The sequence below is a fragment of the Podarcis liolepis genome, assembly GCF_965112155.1.
Source record: "Podarcis liolepis genome assembly, chromosome: 4".
In the NCBI taxonomy this organism is placed as follows: domain Eukaryota; kingdom Metazoa; phylum Chordata; class Lepidosauria; order Squamata; family Lacertidae; genus Podarcis; species Podarcis liolepis.
This window is the reverse complement of record NC_139558.1, coordinates 43,979,725-44,000,492: the sequence shown is the minus strand read 5'-3', so window position 1 is coordinate 44,000,492 and position 20,768 is coordinate 43,979,725. Positions and strand designations below refer to the sequence as shown.

The window sequence follows — 20,768 nt, the reverse complement described above, 5'->3', positions numbered from 1 at the left end:
TCAAGATTTATGGAACACTTTAACTTCTAAAATAAGCATATGGTGGGACTGTACGTATTCCTATCCATAATCTAAGTCCTGCATGAAATAAATGTGCTGTTAGTAAAGGTCAAGAAAATACAGCTTTCATTTGGTCAGGATTCAGCAAGAAACATTTATTGAAGTGGTAGAGAATAAATAGGACAATGCAGGAAATGACTTTGTACATACAGTGGTACCTCGGGTTACAGATGCTTCAGGTTACAGACGCTTCAGGTTACAGACTCCGCTAACCCAGAAATATTACCTTGGGTTAAGAACTTTGCTTCAGGATGAGAACAGAAATTGTGCGCCAGTGGCATGGCGGCAGCAGGAGGCCCCATTAGCTAAAGTGGTGCTTCAGGTTAAGAACAGTTTCAGGTTAAGAACGGACCTCCGCTACGAATTAAGTACATAACCAGAGGTACCACTGTATATTGGAGTTGTTTGATTGAAATCATCCCACATGAAAATTGCGGTCTGTGTTTGAAACCCTCAGAATATAGACAACATAAAGAACCAGTAGGATTCTGAAAGAGTTCCCATGCCAACTGATTCTGGGCCTCTAAACTCAAAAGGATCAGAAAATTACAAGGCTCCCTCCCCTCCCTGCTCACTGAAGCAAGGTCTACAGGAGCAAATGGCCTACAATAACCCTATCAGATAAAAAAAGAATTAGAAAACAAATAAGGAATACAGAATTGTATAAGCTTTTCCCCTCTAATGTTAGATTCAGTTTAAAAACTGCAATCCCCACCTTCTATTACAATTGGCCATTCTTCCTGGGGCTTGTGGGAAGTGAAATCCAACATTTAGTCTTCACACTAGCTCTAGTGGTGCTGCGGATATGTATATAAGAATATTTAGATGGTTGCCAGAGAAACACTGAAGTTGTGAGCTTTATTCAGTTAGGTTGATTTCACATGGAAGTGTTTTCACACAAGGAGTTTGCCACACAAAATCTGAGGGGGCATAGTCACAAGAGAAAGGGACACCCCATGACAGAGGTAGCTAATGTGGTGGACAACAGCTCCCATATAGCCCAACAACATCTGGAGGGCACAATGTTAGCTATCCCTGTCCTATGAATTTCAGAACATTTGAAGGGGCCTCTGGGAGCTTTGAAGTTTATAGGCAATGCACTAACAAAGTACTTCATTATCAGTCATGTAGTTAGTTATTTAACAAAATTTATATACCACTTACAAAAGACCAGATCCAGGCACTTTTGGAAGAAACTGATTTTCTGGATCCATTTCAGTTAGGGTTTAGGCTTGGTTTTGGCACAGAAACTGCTTTGGTCACCCTGTGTGATGACCTCTGTCAAGAAAGAGACAAGGGAACATGTCCCTGTTAATTCTTCTCAACCTCTCAGTGGCTTTCGATACCATTTACCATGGCATCCTTCTGGAGCGACTGTCTGAACTAGAGGTGGGCAGCATCGCTTTGTGGTGGTCCCAGTCCTACTGGGATGGTCGTTCCCAGAGGGTGTTGCTTGGGGAATGCTTTTCAGCCCCATGGAACCTTCACCGTGGGGTTCCTCAGGGCTCAGTCCTACCCCCCACATTGTTTAACATCTACATGAAACTGCTAGGTGGGGTTATCTGGAGGTTTGGAGGATGTTGTCAGCAGTATGCTGATGACACTCGGCTCTATTTCTCCATTACATCTGCAGGTGAGGCAGTGGAAGTGCTGAACCAGTGTCTTGCCTCAGTAATAGACTGGATGAGAGCCAACAAACTGAAATTCAATCCAGATTAAACTGAGGTACTGTTAGTGGGTGGTTCCCTAGACCCGATGGTGGGAGATCACCTGCTCTTGATGGGGTTACACTTCCTCTGAAGGAGCAGGTTTGTAGCTTGGGGTACTCCTGGATCCCTTGCTATCACTCGAGGCTCAGGTGGCTTCAATGGCCTAGGGTGCCTTCCATCAGCTTCAGCTGGTGGCCCAGCTGTGCCCCTATCTGGACAGGGATAGCCTAACTACTGTTGTCTATGCTCTGGTAACCTCAAGGTGAGATTACTGCAATGTGTTATATGTAGGGCTGCTTCTGAAGACAGTTTAGAAACTTCAGCTAGTGCAGAATTCAGCAGCCTGGTTGCTCACCAGAGCAAGACAGATTGAGCATATTACACTGATCCTGGTCCGACTGCACTGGCTACTAATTAATTTCTGGGCCCAATTCAAAGTGCTGGCTTTGACCTATAAAGCCTTAAATGGCTCAGGACCACAATACCTCAAAGACCGTCTATTTCTATATGAACCTACCCAGACGCCGGGATCATCTTCTGAGGCCCTCTTTCATGTGCCTTCTCTTCAAGAGGTCCAGAGGGTGGCAACATGAGAACAGGCCTTCTCTGCAGCGGCTCCCCGTCTGTGGAATGCTCTCCCCAGGGAAATTTATCTGGTGCCTTCATTATATGCCTTTAGGCACCAGGCAAAAACATTCCTTTTTAACCAGGCCTTTGGTTGATTTGATTGTCATCCTATGCCCTCTTAAAATGTGGGTTTTGCCGGGGTGTGTGTGTGTTATTGGGTAGTTGTTTTTATTTTGATTATATATTTTGTGGTTTTATATTTTGATTTTATTCTGTGAACCGCCCTGAAATCTCCGGGCATAGGACAGTATATAAATTCAATAATAATAATAATAATATTTTATTATTTGTACCCTGCCCACTCTGGGCAGCTTCCAGCATATATGAAAACATAGTAAAATTAAACCTTAAAAATCTTCCCTATACAGGGGTGCCTTCAGAGGTCTCATATATAATTACTCATCTCCTTGACAACTGATGGGAGGGCATTCCACAAGGGTGGGCGCAGCTACCAAGAAGGCCCTCTGCATGGTTCTCTGTAGCTTCACTTATCGCAGTGTGGGAACCGCCAGAAGGCCCTTGGTGCTGGATGACAGTGTCTAATCAGGTGTAGTAGAGCCACACATTCAACCCAAAGTGGAAGCAATAATAAGGTAGATACCAAAAGGGCAGAATATAAGCATTTTTTAATATAAAAAAGTAGAACATTGCTTTCCATTTTTCTTCGTTGAGATAATTCATATACCCTATGTACACCCAGAGATTTTGTGAGTAGAACTCACGTGTTTTAAGCTGCAATCTATGCAAAGCTACATATGTGGGAGTAAGTCCATTTGAATTTGGTGCGACTTAAATCTGAGTAGACAGGTATAGGCTTGCAGTGTTGCTCACTGGAGTGATGAGATAACTTGTGTCCTGTTACAGACCAGCAGAGGGAGCTTATGGAGCAAGGCAACAGGAATAGCTTAGATCAGAATTGGAAATGAATGAAGGCCTTTTGAGCCTCTGCCTCCAGTCCACCTACCCTTGGTGTCATCCCCTTTTGGGGAACTAAAGTCCCTTAAAGTGTGAACCCTCTGGCTGAAAATGGGGCCCTTCTGCATTCCATGACGTCATACCTGGTGCACTCCCAGTGCCACTGAACCTGCAAGGGCAGACCCTCCAAGTGTCCCTATTTTCCAAGGACGTCCCTGATTTAGAGAAACCGCCCCAGTTTCTGATTTGATTCCGGAATATCCCACTTTTCCTTAGGATGTCCCTATCTTCATTAGAGAAATGTTGGAGGGTATGGAGTTATCTGAAGCCCAAGCTGTCTGAAGGCGATTCTACATAGTGAAGTTTTTTTTTAAAAAAATGTTTAATTTTTTATGTTTTTATATATGTTAGAAGCTGCCCAGAATGGCTGGGGCAACCCAGTAAAATGTGTAGGATGCAGGTGGCGCTGTGGTCTAAACCGCAGAGCCTAGGACTTGCCGATCAGAAGGTCGGTGGTTCGAATCCCCGCAACGGGTGAGCTCCCGTTGTTCAGTCCCAGCTCCTGCCCACCTAGCAGTTCAAAAGGACATCAAGTGCAAGTAGATAAATAGGTACTGTTCCAGCAGGAAGGTAAACGGTGTTTCCGTGCACTGCTCTGGTTCGCCAGAAGTGGCTTAGTCATGCTGGCCACATGACCTGGAAGCTGTACGCTGGCTCCTTTGGCCTATAGAGAGAGATGAGCACTGCAACCCCAGAGTAGGCCACGACTGGACCTAATGGTCAAGTGTACCTTTACCTTTATAAATAATAAAATAATCATTATGGAATGGGGTGTCCCTATTTTCATTGGAGGAATGTTGGAGGGTATGCAAGGGAGCGTGGGAGGCACTTAGTTCCTCTGGCTTGGGGATATTCACCTGTGAGGGCCCTAACTCAGGTTCTATGTGTCCTGGTTCAGAGAAGCCTTGGGTTCAGTGGTCCCATGATCACAAGTATCAGGCTCTGAGCCAGAACTCAGTCTGGATCTTTCCAGACCAATAAAACACTGGTTGCTGCAAACTTTTGTGCAGCACTAGCCAGACCAGTGGGAAGCATTAAGAAAACTTTGAAGCTGAAGGCTTGAAGACTATTCCCTCTGATAAGCTGTAATGCTAGCATAAACTGTTCAGTGGGTGGCAAAGGAAGGCCTTTCAGAATTCCCAAGCATCCATAATCCAAAAGCTTTCCCTATTCTACCAAGCAAGGAGAGAGGTGCAAGAGTGGCAAGAGAAACGACCACAAAACGGGTCTATTTTCTTTAGGTTATCTCCCAGGAAACAGCCTTTTACTAGCTAAGTCAAGATTATCATCTTCTAGGCGTGGGACCATAGCCATTATTGTTTTAACATCTCTACCTTCCTCTTTATCCCAGCATGAACCACATTGGACTGGATGTTGTGTAACTTGACCTTGCTTAGAAATAAAAAGGCAGTTTAGCACTCAACTATTACAAAGACACAAGGGGAAAAGACAGTGATTAGAAAATATAGGAAAGAGCCCAGACTGTATGGTCATGTATAATAAAAAGGAAACACTGTGCTCCATGGTCAGTCAGTTTCCACAAAACCCAACCCTTAAAGTTTGATTTAAGTGTACATTGCACATCAGAAGTAGTAGTACTAGGTATATGTAACAGATTTTACACACTTAAAAATCCCTTTAATATTACTTTCCCCACATGTTTATGTAACAGATAGCAGTAGTAATGAACAAGATGTTTTCTTTGCCCTAATTATTCAATTCTCTTTTATGGCTCTCAAGACTTTTAAAGAGCAGTTAAAGGAGATGATATGACACCAGAGCCCCAGAATAGCAGAAATATTTTAGTGCAGGGAAAGACTAGCTCTTCTCATCTGGGCCATAGATTTTATTGGGATTAAAAGCTAAACAACACATTTGAGGAAAATCACATGGTACAGTGCTCCTGGTTCGAGTCATCTAAAAATGCAGAATGTCTAGACTGACCCGCCTCATTTTTTTATTAGAAAATGGTATCCCTTCTTAAGCAGCTATTCAGGCCCAATGGAATGGCTCCCAGAAGTCAATGTAGAGTTGAAATATCAAGTCTAGAATGGGATGTATCTGGTTCTTGTTAAGAAAGCTTTCTGTTCCTAAAGGACTGTTTTGAAAACATAAGCAAGAAAAATTGTGATTTTCTATAGTAAATCGCACCCCAAACAGAAGGCTCTTGTAATCCTTCTCTTGTCTGAAAGGACAGGAGCAATTATTTTCATTTGTGTTGCTGTGAACAGCTCATGGAGTAGAAATATGCCACAAAGTTGGTTACCTTGTCTGCAGCTCTCTAGGACAAAATCATATTGAGGAAAAGGGTGTGGACTCTTGAAGAGGATGTGTGTATGGGCAAGCCCAGTTTATTCCCAGTCCCTGTTGGGCAGAACTGTTGGTTTTTCTGGGCAGCAAATTCACCCATCAAAGCATATCTCTAAATTAACAAAAAATAGGGGAAAGCATTGATGGTTAAGACACATCCTCTGCTGTTAACCCCCCTGCCTTCTGGAAAGGTATTTGGTGTTACAAGGAGCTCCAGGCATAAGAAGGGGAATAGAAAATATTGGTTGTGCAAGCTGCCTTCTGTTGACACTGCCATTGGACACAACCAGCAGCAGAGCATATGCTCACACTGCCCAGGGCGGGTGCGCTCCTGAGGGGGGCGTGGTGCAGAGGGTGCCCTCCCAGGCGTGGGAAAGTACGTTTCCGAGCACAGTTCAAAGTGTTGGTACTGACCTTTAAAGCCCTAAACAGCCTCAGTCCAGTATACCTGAAGGAGTGTCTCCATCCCCATCGTTCTGCCCGGACACTGAGTTCCAGTGCCGAGGGCCTTCTGGCGGTTCCCTCATTGCGAGAAGTGAGGTTACAGGGAACCAGACAGAGGGCCTTCTCAGTAGTGGCACCCGCCCTGTGGAACGCCCTCCCAAAGGGAAAAACAACTACCAGACTTTTAGAAGACATCTGAAGGCAGCCCTGTTTAGGGAAGCTTTTAATGTTTAACAGACTATTGTATTTTAATATTTTGTTGGAAGCCGCCCAGAGTGGCTGTGGAAACCCAGCCAGATGGACGGGGTATAAATAATACATTATTATTATGATGATGAAGCCGGGGGCGGAGCGAGCCGCCCATGGCGGACATTCGGTGTGCTGCTTGCCCGTGACTCCCAAGCCTCCCCCAAGCCGTCAAAACAAAGGGGGAAGGGGGGAATGCCGCCGGCAAAACGGCACAGCTCCCCTCCTTACCCTGACGGCTCTGTGTAGTCTTGGGAGTCAAGGACAGGCAGTGGGTCAAATGTCACCCCCCTCAGTGAGGGCACTCGGGGCGGTCCTCCCCCACCTCCCCCCTTCCTACGCCCCTGGACACAACCCTTAATATTTGTCTCTAACAAGACCTTAAATCAGAGCTTTCCAAACTGTGTGTCACGACACATTATTAGTGTGTCAGCTGCAGTGTGTAGGTGTGTCACACAAACACTCCCCACACGGCTCCCAGGGCTGGAAAGGGGTTAGTTTAACCCCGGTTTGTTAGTAAAACTGAATTACTGTACTGCAAAATGATGCATGTCTAAAAAGTGTGTAACTAACATGAAAAGTTTGAAAAGCTCTGCCTTAAATGATGCCCTCCAGATGCTGTTGGATTACAACTCCCATCATTCTTGCTCATTGGCCATGCTGTCTGGGGCTGATGGGTATTGTAGTCCAGCAACATCTGAAGGCTACCACCTTGGTTACCCATGCCTTAAAATCCTTGGCTGTTAGTTTTGTTTTGTTCTTTTAAAGCGATGTTCAGAAATACTCTGCTGTGTAGCGTACCTCTGAAAGATGCCAGTCTTACTATATTGACAGCTGTACAGAAGAAGCAAACATGGGGAAAATATCTATTGTAACCAGCATCCTAAGAATGAAGCCTCTCTTGCTCACAGCCTGAAGTCAGTGAGAGAGTGACTTGAAATTGGCATGCATACTTCCAAAAGCTGGACTAAAAACGAACTCCTTCTAGGATGTTAAAAAATATATATGCAATTCTCTTCAAGACTGAAACAACATACTTTGTTCCTATATCAAGTGCTTCTGTGTGATGACAATGAGCAAAAAGGTCATGCACAGAGCAATAATTAACAATATGTTTTGGTCCACCCTACCCCAATCTGCCCTTCCCTGTCTCTAGACTTTGTCTGCACCTGCTCCATTTGCAGGTGATACAAGCTGCCAGTGCAAAGCTCCCCATGAGAAGCTAACTATTGCTCAGGCCCGCCTTGGAACACCAGGTGAGTCTTCTGGATTTATGAAATATAAATCAATTTCATGGAATACAGCCTTGATACTTGCCCTTGCAGGTTGATTAAGAGTTTTACAGGGAAAACGTAAAAGATGTTTATTTAATTGCTTAGTTGTTTATTTAACTGTTTAGTCAATTGCTGCACATGCTTTTTATTGTACCTGTGTTAAAGGGGGGGAGTGAAAGGTGATATATATGTAAGTGCTGACAACCTCAGCTGAATTTTGTGACTGTCTTTAGGTAGAAAAAGAGGTTTGGATCCAATATTTTTCAGTCCATTATACTGCATTTTCAGGAGAGTTAAGTTTAGGGAATGAGTCTTCCTGTAAACACAGTTTTCTTTTCATGGCCAAGGAAGAAAGTTTGCTACTCGTAGATCACATACATTAGAAGAAGAAGTGGGATATAGATAGATATAGAAGTATTTCCCATGCTTCCAACTTGTACCAGTGAAAACTGACAGTCGCAATATTGGTCTGGAATTGTCAGTGTGTGAATGCTGACATTAATCTAATATGAGATAGTCATTATAATGTATGCATTTGTCTGTTCGTAGATTACAGAGAGTACATTTGTATAGACAGAGCATATGGACAGTGGGGAATAAAATTTGATCCTATCATAAAATGTTAGGGTGAAAGGGAACAACTTCTATCTTAGCTAGAAACTCACTAAGCAGCAGTGGCATGCTGATATTAAAGCAAACCACCAAATATCTGAAATCTTCTACAATGAAGTATTATTGTTAGGTTTTTTTTAAAAAAAATCTGTATATGCTTCACATCTTAGGAGAGTTCTGCATTTTAGCTCTGCTATACACATATGGTCCAATGATGTACACATAACTTACGTAAATTCTTCAGACTGGTAGCTTATTTCTACATTGCTTCTGTTCTTTTGTCCTAATCTGGACTAATTCACCAAATTTGGGAGTAGGGGTGCTTGAATGTACCCATTTTTTATATTGAATATATGTAGCCAACAATACCTCACAGTAGTCTGACACAGATTTGAGGTACAGTTCTGCTTTGACCTGGACATTGTTTCCTTGCCCCCACAGTGGACAGACCTGTCAGAGTCTATGCAGATGGAATATTCGACCTCTTCCATGCTGGCCATGCTAGAGCTCTTATGCAAGCCAAAACTCTGTTTCCTAATAGCTACTTGTTGGTAGGAGGTAAGGCCAGCATTTGAACAAATATTCTCATTGGGTTGATCATATCTGTGGTGCAGTCTTTACAAGCATGCTCAGGAGGTTGCTAGTTTGAACCCACCCAGAGGCAAAACACTTTGAAACAGCAGGAGGAGGAAGCTACTGCCCACATGTTGAGCTTTTGAGCTTCCCTTAGGCACCTCTTTAGCCACTGTGAGAAATGGGATCTTGAACCCTATACCTTTGATCTGATCTCCATATAATGTGTATTGAATTCCTCCCCAATGCAAGTACATTATTGGCTGTGGATATACGGTAGTTTATCTCAGTTCTGATGGGAACGAAATCAGGAAGAATTTTAAATTAAGATTTAATCAAGAATCAGTTTCTGATTCTTCTTTCTTAAATTTCGTAGAACTATCATGATAGCATGAGGTGCACTGAAAAGCATCTTATCCAAGCTTCTGTGCTGGGGCATAATACCACTTTGTTCACCAGTTGCTGGCGTTGAAGGACAGCAGTACTTGTAGTGGAAAGGAAGCTAAGAGACCCATAAATATATCTCAAACTGAGCCTCAGATGGCTAAGTGAGTTTTAGAAAAGTCTAATTACGGCAGAAAAGACACATGGAGCTATTGCTGATAGTAAATTACAATAGACCTATTTAAGCAGGGATGTGCTGGTCCTGGGGGGGGGGGTTACCGTGAGGCATGGTCAGAGTACGGTCCTGGGTTGAGGGTCTGGAGACTGTCCACCAAGGGCGAAGCGGGGTCCAAAGCAAGAAGCCGGGCGTGGTCGGGAACTCCAGAAAAACAGGTCTGGGGGTGCTGGCAGAAACAGGTTTCCAACGTTGTTGCTCCCACAACCTGTGACTGGGCTGACTGGCCTTTATCTCCTCTGGGGCCTAGGGCGGTCCCGGCCCACAGGTGACTCGCCTCTCCTGGCCTTAAGGCGAGCACTCCTCCTGAGAGAACCCAGTTCCCTCCGCCTCTCTGCCCTGAGCCTCTGCAGCTCAGGAGAGGCTAGAGGGTTACTGGACCCAGAGGCCGCCTCACCTTCCCCTGACAGGGCTGGGAGAGGGGCACCTGCAGGCAATGGGTCCTCAATCATCCCCGGAGCCAGAGTGGATTCATCTGGCGTCTGCTCCTGAGGATCCGGCACAGGTGCGGGCCCTTCAGATTCAAGGCCCTGCCCTGGCTCAGCCAGCTATGGAGGTGGGGACTCCTGTGCAGGCTGGGATTCCTCAGGTTCAACCTCTGAATCAGATTCCCAGGCCATCACACGGGATTACATTCCTGGGAAACCAAAATTGAATATAGTCAAAACACACTTAGTGCAACGGTGGGTGGGTGGATTGCCAAAGTCCCCCCCACAATGCCGCCCCATTTATTATTTATTTTGCGAAGTGCTTAAAGCTGAATGATCACAAGTTAAATGCATTTAATAATAATAATAATAATAATAATAATAATAATAATAATAATAATAATAATAATAATAATTTATTTATACCCCGCCCATTTGGGCGGCTTCCAACAGAACACTAAAATACAATAACCTATTAAACATTAAAAGCTTCCCTAAACAGGGCTGCCTTCAGATGTCTTATGCCTTAAGCATGCTGGCCTACTGTACATGGTGCATGTAATCAGAGAATCTGATTCTTTTCCAGTTGTGCTGCCAGATAATTTGAACTGCAGCCCAATCGCCTTTGATTAGCCTGTATCAAGGCACAGAGTTGATGCAACCATCTCTCGTTACATCTTATTTGTACCATCTATGTGGGGGTTGTTTTGTTTTAATTTCACAGTCATGAACAAGTATGATTTAGTTTGACAATTTAACTGAGAAAAGACAGCTTTGAAGAATTTCTAACCAAACAGGTGTGCTACATTTTACAGAGCCTGTGTTGTTCTGTTCTGATTTTTTCATGTGCGTATGTCAGTTTGCAGTGATGATCTAACCCACGAGTTTAAAGGCTTCACTGTAATGAATGAAGCAGAGAGGTATGAGGCCCTCAGACACTGCCGCTACGTTGATGAAGTAATCAGAGATGCTCCGTGGACACTCACGCCCGAGTTTCTGGAAAAACATAAGGTGCCTTTCTCTCCTTAGAATCATAGAATCATAGCGTTGGAATAGACCACAAGGGCCATCGAGTCCAACCCCCTGCCAAGCAGGAAACACCATCAGAGCACTCCTGACATATGGTTGTCAAGCCTCTGCTTAAAGACCTTGTTCAACAGATGAGGAAGGGGGGTGGGGAAGCTTAATGAGGTTGCTGACTTTTGTTTAGAATGCATATAAAGCATGCCACTCTTCTGAACTGGGCCATTTCCCTCCTTCTCTTACTTCCTTTCTGGCTCAAACTGTAATCCAAGCTAGAAATTAACTCCCACTCCTCTCTGACCTCCCGTACTTGGCTGTGGCAATGGCAGCAGCAGCAAGGGATGTCTTTCCTCCCCTCTACTTTCCTTGAGATGCTACTATGGTGGTGATGCAGGTGCTAAGGTTGGGAGGAATCCTCATTTTCCCAGGGGGCATTTCAAGTGCATGTGAAGGGAGCAGGAAATGAGGCCTCACTCTCTTTCTGTCACCACCAAACAAAGAAATAAAAAAATGAAGAAAGAGAAAGAAGCAGAAGCAGATAGATAAGTGGATTGAGGGCTCATTTGGGGCTGGAAAAGCAATTGAGGCTATTCAATCACACTCCCTTCTTTTACAAAGAGCAGTGTTTGGCACAAATTTAAACATGCATACGTTTAAAACTTCTGATCTATTTAAAGTCATGGGGTTATTAAAATTGATTTGCTGTAGGTATTGTAGTACATAAATTTGGGATTGCTTCAAACAGTGTAGTCTAATGACTCAAGAGCTTGATGTGCAAAGTTACCCGTGTACACCAAGTGCACCGGCTTAAATGTTACTCCTACTGTAGCACATCCAAGGAAATTTGGAAAATTTCCAGTACTCAGTTGAATGACAAGACTAATTACCTGGCCTTAACTAATACAGAATGCTTTTGCACTAAAAGCACTGCTCAAAACAACAATAGATCATGGCCAATAATGTTACCATAGGTGGTCACTCCACGTTTTTTGAATAGCCCCAATTTAGTGGCGGCTTTGTGTTTTCAAGCAAGCACTCTCAGATATTGTGAAATACTTTTCCTTCAGCAAGTTCACTGATTTTAACATAATAGCTAACTGAGGCATGGGAAACCTGTGGCCATCCAAGTGTTGTTCGACTGCAACCCCCATCATCCCTGACCACTGGCCATGCTGGTTGGGGCTGATGGGAGTTGCAGTCCAACACCCACCTGGAGGGTGAAACATGTCTCATTGCCGAGCTCATCTGTGCAAGTGATAGGATGTGTGGAAGTGACTGTAGTCAACTTCAGGTTCCTTATTGGTATCACTTACACAAAAGAAAGCATTTCTCTAAAAGAAAGGTTCATAATTAAACCATAATCTCATGTGCTACATATTAATCGCAACCACCAATTAACAATAGCCTAAAATGTCTTAGGTTATTACTGCAATGCATATTTCTTTAAGTTCATAGGAAAGCTGGTAAAAGCAAGTAAATAAGTTATGCTTTAAAATTAACAACCAAGCCTTTATCAAGGGTCAACCTAATTTCATTTCTTCATTTTCCCATGTATTCCAGATTGATTTTGTAGCCCATGATGACATTCCATATTCTTCTGCTGGTTCAGATGATGTTTACAAGCATATAAAGGAAGCAGGTGGGTGCCAGTTTATACTTTCACTACGTGTTTTTAAAGTGGGCAACCTTTTTTAGACTGAGGGCCACATTCCCTTCTGGGCCACATTCCAGGGGCCACAGAGGCTAGAGGATAAAGTGGGCAGAGCAACAAGTGTAAATTTTGCCCTTGAACAGTAGGCTAGTTTCTACACAGAATCTTCTGAATTTTATGTGAGACAGTGAACTCACAATACATCCTCTTAAGGAGAATTGGAATCTTTCCACTATCTTTATTGGGGTCAATATTGATCCCAAGAGAACAAATTAAGTTCCCGTGTGATGACAGAAATCTCTTTAATTTAAGTTGTTATCAGCACGATTAACAGTGCCAAAGAGAAAGTATTTAAAATTCCATCCCTGAGCTTTGTAGAGGATACCACTCAGGTTATTGTTCCAAGATTTGCCTTACTGGAGAACAGAAGATTAGAAATAAGCAATTTTTACTTGTCCTTTTGATTGCTCAAGCATTCAAGGAAATTCAATAAACAAACAAACAAATACATGACGTCCCGATTTGGGCAGATAGTTTGGCAAGTATTTAAATAAAATAAAAAAATCAAGGGCCAGAATGAGGCCATTCTTAAACAAATGATTCTTCTATGGAAGTTGGAGATTAATCATTGCTCTTTTTCTTTTTCCTTTCTAATCAGGAATGTTTGTACCAACTCAGAGAACTGAGGGCATTTCAACTTCAGATATTATTACGAGAATTGTACGTGATTATGATGTTTATGCCCGTCGCAATCTCCAGAGGGGATACACCGCTAAGGAGTTGAATGTCAGCTTTATTAATGTAAGTACATTGGTCTCTTAAGTCATGTTCAACGTCGAAATTGGATTATAACCCACCTTCTGCCCAGAAGAGGGACATGCCAGAACAGGGACAAGGTCTAGGAAGCCCATATATATACACTCGGCTCTTCATCAGCCCAATGTCTATAGTCAGCCATCATTCTAGACTGAGAAAACTGAATTCAAGTACCAGATTCTATCCACTAAACTGAGACACAATACCTTCCATTGGTTCCACCTACCCAAAGCTCCTCACACAGTTCTGCCTTTCCTATTGGCCAAGATAGCTAAATGGAACCTCCATGATCAGAATCAGTATGCCTCTGAATACCTGATTCTGGTGGGAAACAGCATGCTGTTGCCCTCATGCCCATCATGCAAGCTTCTCAGGCATATTTGCCTGGCCACTGTTGCTTAATAAAAGATGAAATTATTTATAGTGTTTCCAAACAACTTTGCTATTAAAATACTCAGAAGTATCAAAAAACTAAAGCCACGTGTGTTTAATAAGTACAAGGTATTAAAAAGAGCACAGGAGCAGTGAACAGAATGAAAGACCTGACCAGTATCAAAGATAAACAGTAGCCTGGTTCACACATAAAGTTAAGCAATGGTTTGTGTAGCCACAAGTTGTCCCACAGACTAATAAATAAATCGTAAGTTGTTTTTCCAAAGTTCAGTTTGCTTCCTTGCCTTATGCCTTTGGGTGAGCATCTGGGGTAGCAAAAGATGGTAGTCCTCCATTCCATGTAGAGACACCCAACAGACACGCAATTGGACTGTAGTTCAATACTGTCCATGACAGCATCCTCCACTACACCTAAAGCCAGCAGGTTGGCTCAGGTTGAGAGTCTTACTTGAAGTACTATGTTGTACTAGTCACCCCATCATGCTTCTGCTATACTAGCCATCTACCCAACAGCTGCAGTGCTGGATTTATACCACTTCATAAAGAGGATAAAGAGGCCACAATTTCAAAACAGGCTGCATGCCTACTGGAGACAGATAACAGTTATTCCCTTCTCCACCAATGTGATGGTTTCTGTCTGTACCCTCTATAATCTGGAGCAATATAGTTTTGAACTAGCAGGACCTGGAACAAAATTATTTGTTTTCATGTTTACCAGGAGAAGAAATACCGCTTTCAGAACCAGGTGGACAAAATGAAAGAAAAAGTGAAGAATGTGGAAGAAAAGTCGAAAGAGTTTGTGAACCGAGTGGAAGAAAGAAGTCATGACCTCATTCAGAAATGGGAAGAGAAGTCTAGAGAATTTATTGGGAACTTTTTAGAGCTGTTTGGGCCAGACGGAGCTTGGGTACATACTCTAAACTGTGCTTTATATTTACTTCCATCTCTGTTAATATCAGTGGAGGCTACAACAAGTTGCAGCAGGATTTACAACAGACTGGTTTTGCAAATTCTGTGCACTGTAAATATTAATATTAGGAAAACATACCTGATATACGTTAGGAAACATTTATAGTCTTTTTTCAGAGGCAGTTTGTAGTTAATTTGGACTTGAAAGATTTGAATAATATAGTCATAGACAAGCCACAGTGTTTTAGCCACAGCTTGTAAATCAGTAAAGTGGGACCCATTAAATCGTATGAACATTTGAAGCTACTTTGTGTTGCCAGACCATTGATCAATCTAGTCTGGCTAGGTTGACCAAGTTTCTGACTTTATCAAGGAAAGTCCTCTGCTTGAAGGGATGCCCACTCCAAGTCCAGTGTAATTATAATGAAACCATGAGAACAGCGGCACTAAAATTGCCCATCATCAGTTAGCACCTGGACAGCAGACCAAGAAGGGGTACAGCTCGCCCAGTCAGTCTTTCTCACTATGATGAGATATATTTAAATTAAGCAATTCATTTTAAATTTGCATTATATAGGCCTTGTGTTGTGTCTTCTTTTTTGGTGTTGTGCAAGAAACCACAAAGTCCAGCATCTATTCTGCTTAGCTGTGACTTTTTAAAGTCTTGGGCCTTTTACCCAATATCTTTTTAATAATAATAATAATAATAATAATTTTTTATTTATTTATACCCCACCCTCCCCAGCCAAGGCCGGGCTCAGAGCGGCTTACAAGCAATAATAAAAACAAGTTGAATGATTACAACTTAAAAACAAAATTAAAATACAACATTAAAATATTACAACATTAAAATAAAATGTAGCCTCAATGCAGGAGGAGAAGGAAAGAAAAAAAGAAAGAGAGGGAGGGAATCAAATTGGCTCCAAGCCAAAGGCCAGGCGGAACAACTCTGTCTTACAGGCCCTGCGGAAAGAAATCAGATCCTGCAGGGCCCTGGTCTCATGAGGCAGAGCGTTCCACCAGGCCGGAGCCAGAGTTGAAAATGCCCTGGCTCTGGTTGAAGCCAATCTAACTTCCTTAGGGCCCGGGACTACTAGGGTGTTGCTATTTATGGACCTTGAAGCTCTCCGTGGGGCATACCGGGAGAGGCGGTCTTGTAGGTACGAGGGTCCTAGGCCGTGAAGGGCTTTAAAGGTCAAAAGCAGCACCTTAAATCTGACCCTGTACTCTACCGGGAGCCAGTGCAGTTTGAAAAGCACTGGGTGAATATGCTCCCATGGCAGATACCCCGTGAGGAGCCTTGCTGCAGCATTCTGCACCTGCTGGAGTTTCTAGGACAGCTTCAAGGGCAGTCCTGCGTAGAGCGAATTACGGTACAGTTGTCTACGGAGATCATCTGTTAGGGCAACCAGAGCCGTCTCGGTCCCAAAACCAGGACGGAAACCGGACTGAAATGGATCTAAAGCCGATGTTTCCTCCAGAAACCTACCAAGCTGTAGGGATACAAGGAATTAAACCTGGGATTCTACTTCGGCAAAGCATGCCCTTTGCCATCTTTTTTTTTTTTACCACAAGTTAGGATTTAAAAAGCACTTTGCACACTAAAAGCTGCTATGTAAAGCACTAAGACTGGTCCTAAGGAGGTGCAGTTGTTGTGTATGACTGCACACTGACTTATAGACTGAAAGTTCAAAGAGGAAACAATTTTTGTTTCTTGTGTGATTGAGAGTGGCAGCAATGACAGAGCAAGGAACTAGAAGCAATTTTACATGAAGGCCTTTGTAGTGCCAAGCCACATAAAATTATCCACTGAAGAGTGAAATCAGAGGTGGCATTGTTCTAAAGAAAAGCTTAATGACAGTAAAGCCCATGTGTCCTGGGGGAGGGGGGGAATTAAGTCCATGTCAGCAACTGCAAAAGGTGAGCTTTTTCATGATAACTTGCTATTACTGTCAAAATTGTTATTAACATTAATTTTCCATATCAGACATGGCTTTCAGTGTTGACATTGCATGTACAGGAATAGTTCCAAGCGTGCTAACTTCTCAGACCAGCAATGTGCATCCATTAATATGCTATTATTATAATAACTATTTGCGAAATAATACATTCTGTGCCCACGTACAATTTCTAGAAGTTAGGCAAGGAGCGCACAGTCCACTTAAAATAAAAACGCCTATAAATTGTTCCAGTACTGTTTTGCTTCTATTTTCCCAAATTAGTTTGTAGTAGTCTCTATAGCAGTAATTCCCAAGCTTGGTGCAAGAACACACCAATCTGTCGCTGAGACTGCTAGTGTGCTGAAAGAAAGAAAGAAAATACTTATTTTCCTCTCTGTTTGCTTTCCAGAAGCAGATGTTTCAAGAGCGGAGTGGGCGCATGCTTCAAGCCTTGTCTCCAAGGCAAAGCCCCACAAGCAGTCCAACACGAGGGCGTTCCCCATCACGGTCTCCATCTCCCCCTTCCCCCTGGCTCTTCAGAAAGGCTTCACCTCCTTCCTCCCCAAAAGCCGCCTCAGCATCCATTAGCAGCATGAGTGAAGGAGATGAAGATGAAAAGTAAAGAAGGAAGGAGCAAGGTAATGAGTAAAAAGAGGAGGGAGGAACCACAATTGGTCCCACTAATTCAGAAGTCAAGTGGAAAGAATAAAGGGGGTAAATGAGGTATGAGATGTTTCTTGAAAGGGATGCGGCACCACACAGATAATGGAGCACAGAAGTTCTCAGCTACAGCACAGATATTTGCTGAAGAGGGAACTGCCAGACCAACAGCACACAATGAAAGGATATGCAAACATTTGACTCATTTCTTAACAATTATCAACACTTCAGTGTGCTGTTGCAGTTGTTGTTGCTTGAGCACCTTAAAGAGTGATGGGAAATCCGGCACTGAAGGGGTTTCAGACAAACAAACCTGGTATATGGTATTAAGAGGCATTCCCTTTGGCTACACAAGATGCATCTACATTTGAACTCCATTGCACATTTGCTAAAAGCTGAACTTTTGAAAATGAAGTACTGTCTGGAAACTGCAAAAGCTCCCACAATGCAAACAAGGGAGAACAATAAACTCCCCAATCAAACCATGTTTATAGAACTTAACCTGTCTTTCACAATGGACATACTTTGAATCTTTTAAGTTTGTTGAATGTTGCTTGTTGAGCAGGCTTTTATGTAGGGCCAGTTTATTTTAATGTGAACACAAATAGTTTGGTCACCTCTTGCTATGTTTTACTAATGCACCCAAAACTAATTTTCTTTTCTTTTTTTGTAAGAGTTTCCTCCCTGATGTTGTTGAGAAAGCTATTTCATATCTGGGGTATTTTATTTATTTTTTATTAATCTATAAAAAGGCCAATGACTGGCTAGCCCCCAGTCATCTTGTATCCACAGGGTTAATTATAAAATTATTTTCTCAACTAAGAATGTGACTAGAAACTGAACAAGTTAACTGTTAAGAGGTCAGCCTCACGGGATTGACTGAAATGCTTTTTCATTCTGGTTAAATGTTTTAATGTGTAAATACCCAAGGGAATCCTATAGGGAAAAAAGATTACATTAGAACTGCCTCTTCATTACAGACCTTTGTAAAATTGGAAGGTTTTAACAGTTCCACAGTGAATTATGCATACAACTACATTTTATTCTATCCTATGCATGAATCGGTTTTTAAAAGAAAATAAAACATGCCCCCTATTGTATGCCCAAGATTTATTCAGCAAATAGGTATTCAGAAGAACATATATATATTTGCTATATAAAGCCAGCCCATACCTTTATAACCTCCCTACAATAACTTCTGAAACATCTGCCACCAGCCTTTCTGAGTTCCTTCCTTGTTAAAAAGTGGTATTACAAAGAGAATGACGTTGTTTGTGATCCTACAGCAGGCCTACATAATCTGTGACCCATTAAACTGAATGTAGTCTACCGACCATGTATCAGATCTTCTGTAAACCTCCTGGGTTTGCTTCCTGTCCCTGAAATGCAGGAGAATTGTTAGGCAGTTGACAAATAACAATATGTAGCTGGTTACCTTTAAGTTGTGCCCTACAGATAAATGAACTGGCTCACCTTTCCAAGGAAGTTGCTACACATTAACCCTCTCCCTTTTCATTGCTATCTGTCAAACATCCAGATAATGATTATGTTAGGTACCAAGCTTTCTAGACTTGAATATATATATATATATAATCACACTCTATTGCAAGTTTAAGCTTTCAGTAACTAGAATGAAGAACAACACATAACCAGCTGGTCCAACCCATCATTCTCTCAGGATTTATCTACAGAATAGATCTATAGGACATGAAGAATAAAATAACAATGCTGCACCAAGGAAAAATATATGTCAGAAAATACACATCAGTTGTGAATAGTTGTAAACTTTCTGTGTAACCATATGCCTGAATATCACATGCTACTGTTGAATCCCATTTCATTTACATTCAGATATTAGTTTGATGTCTCTCTCCCATACAAGATAATGTAGATGTTCAACCACAGACACTGGCATGTATGACAAATAGTTGCAGTTTTTATCTGACTATATGCAACTGTCCACACTGAACATATGAGCAGTGTATGTGCAGTTCACTACAGTGCCCCCCAGTACAACTAGAGCCACAGCTCTTCAGTATACTTGCACTAAGGCCTTATAGCTGTTCTTCAGCCTAGAGTCTCCAGATCTTGTTGGACTACAAATCCTATCATCCCAAAACAGCTTAACCAATGAGAGCAGTTGTAATCCAACAACATCCAAGGTTGAAGAACACCTCCAATAGCTATTTGAAGTCATGTAATGAAAAGCCATACTTGTTTGTTGAACTCTCTAAAGCAAAGAATTTCCAGTGTGGATCCAGGACAGAATATAGAAACTAAAAAAGGTCATGATATCAATTTGTTACAAAAGCAACCCATTTGACGCTGGAATGGCTCTTGTAAATCTACCCCCATCATGCCTTTCAACACTTAGCAAAGAGGTGTTTTCACATAGCATAAAACTAGCTTGGAGTACTTTGATATTTAACTAGGGCTGAATTTGTGATCTCTGTCCATCTCTGAAGACCTGCTCCCCACACCTCCAAATTAGCAACCTAGGCATGCCTTTGTGGCTAGCAGGGCTTGTCTCTCTCAATGTTCGACTCAGAGTTCTGTATAAGAACTCTCCAGGCACCATGAGCAGTTTCTAGATGGTGAGGCTAAAAAACTCAAACACTAAAGCAACTGTAGGTGGTTTGCTTTCTGCCAAAAGAACACAAGGGAAGCTTTTTCTGTATATTTATCTTCTGGAGACAAATACAGTCTGCTTCTATTAACAACAAACTACCGTAGATACACAACTCACCACATGTGTTACATTTTCATTATTAGCAATGCCAAAGCCTGTGGGGTAACAGACATCAATGCATGAGAGGGTGGTCTGATAAAAAACCTTCATCAGGCTTCCAAGGTGCTTACTCTCATGCCTTGTGGGGGCACTTGTTTCTATTTCATATCTATACAAATTCGAGTTTTTCTATGAGAAATAAATCAAGCTGCGGTCAGTTAGATCCTCATTGGTGTCACTCACCAAGAGCTCTGCTTACATGAGAAAGGAAAAGTTGAAATGTAAGGATATTTACTTTAGCAGGATGGGGGGTTAGTGGAAGAGATGTGGGAAGAATGTACAGTTGTGGGTCTTAATTCTCAAAGGGAAAAGCTAACCAGAACCACCATTTAATTTATGCTGTACAGTACCTTACAAATGCAATTGATTTGCCCAGCAGCAAAGCCTTATATATGTATATATGTACATAATGTCTTCAGTTGGTAGATGAGCAGGAGTTTCTGTTTCCATGACAAAAACTTCAGTAAGCAATTCCCAGGTACGGCAGAGTATACAATCTAATCTTCAGCCACCAAGAAGGGTTTAAAAACTTTTGGGGGGAGCGGCATCATTGGCTTTTTAATTTTTTTAATTTTAACTAATATTGACTTGAATGTGTTCCAGGCTGTTTATGTGCCGAAAGATCCACGTGAAAGTAAATGAAGTACAATGAGAAGTGTATTTACTTTCTTTGTTTTGCTGTTGCTCTGGCTGATCCTTAACTCATGTGCA

At 42.3% G+C, this 20,768-nt stretch overlaps 1 protein-coding gene across 4 annotated transcripts in view; it reads left to right on the top strand.

The window, feature by feature from the left end:
- Positions 1-20,712, top strand: part of PCYT1B (phosphate cytidylyltransferase 1B, choline) — a 30,961-nt gene extending 10,249 nt beyond the window's left edge. For all 4 annotated transcript variants that reach the window (XM_083498272.1, XM_083498273.1, XM_083498271.1 and 1 more), the window contains 7 exons: positions 7,528-7,627; positions 8,699-8,815; positions 10,737-10,888; positions 12,461-12,539; positions 13,210-13,352; positions 14,479-14,667; positions 17,019-20,712. In XM_083498272.1, the coding sequence (XP_083354398.1) occupies positions 7,528-7,627; positions 8,699-8,815; positions 10,737-10,888; positions 12,461-12,539; positions 13,210-13,352; positions 14,479-14,667; positions 17,019-17,231 (993 nt within the window). In that variant the 3' untranslated portion in view covers positions 17,232-20,712. The remainder of the gene's footprint in view (positions 1-7,527; positions 7,628-8,698; positions 8,816-10,736; positions 10,889-12,460; positions 12,540-13,209; positions 13,353-14,478; positions 14,668-17,018) is intronic.
- The last annotated feature ends 56 nt before the right edge of the window (positions 20,713-20,768 follow it).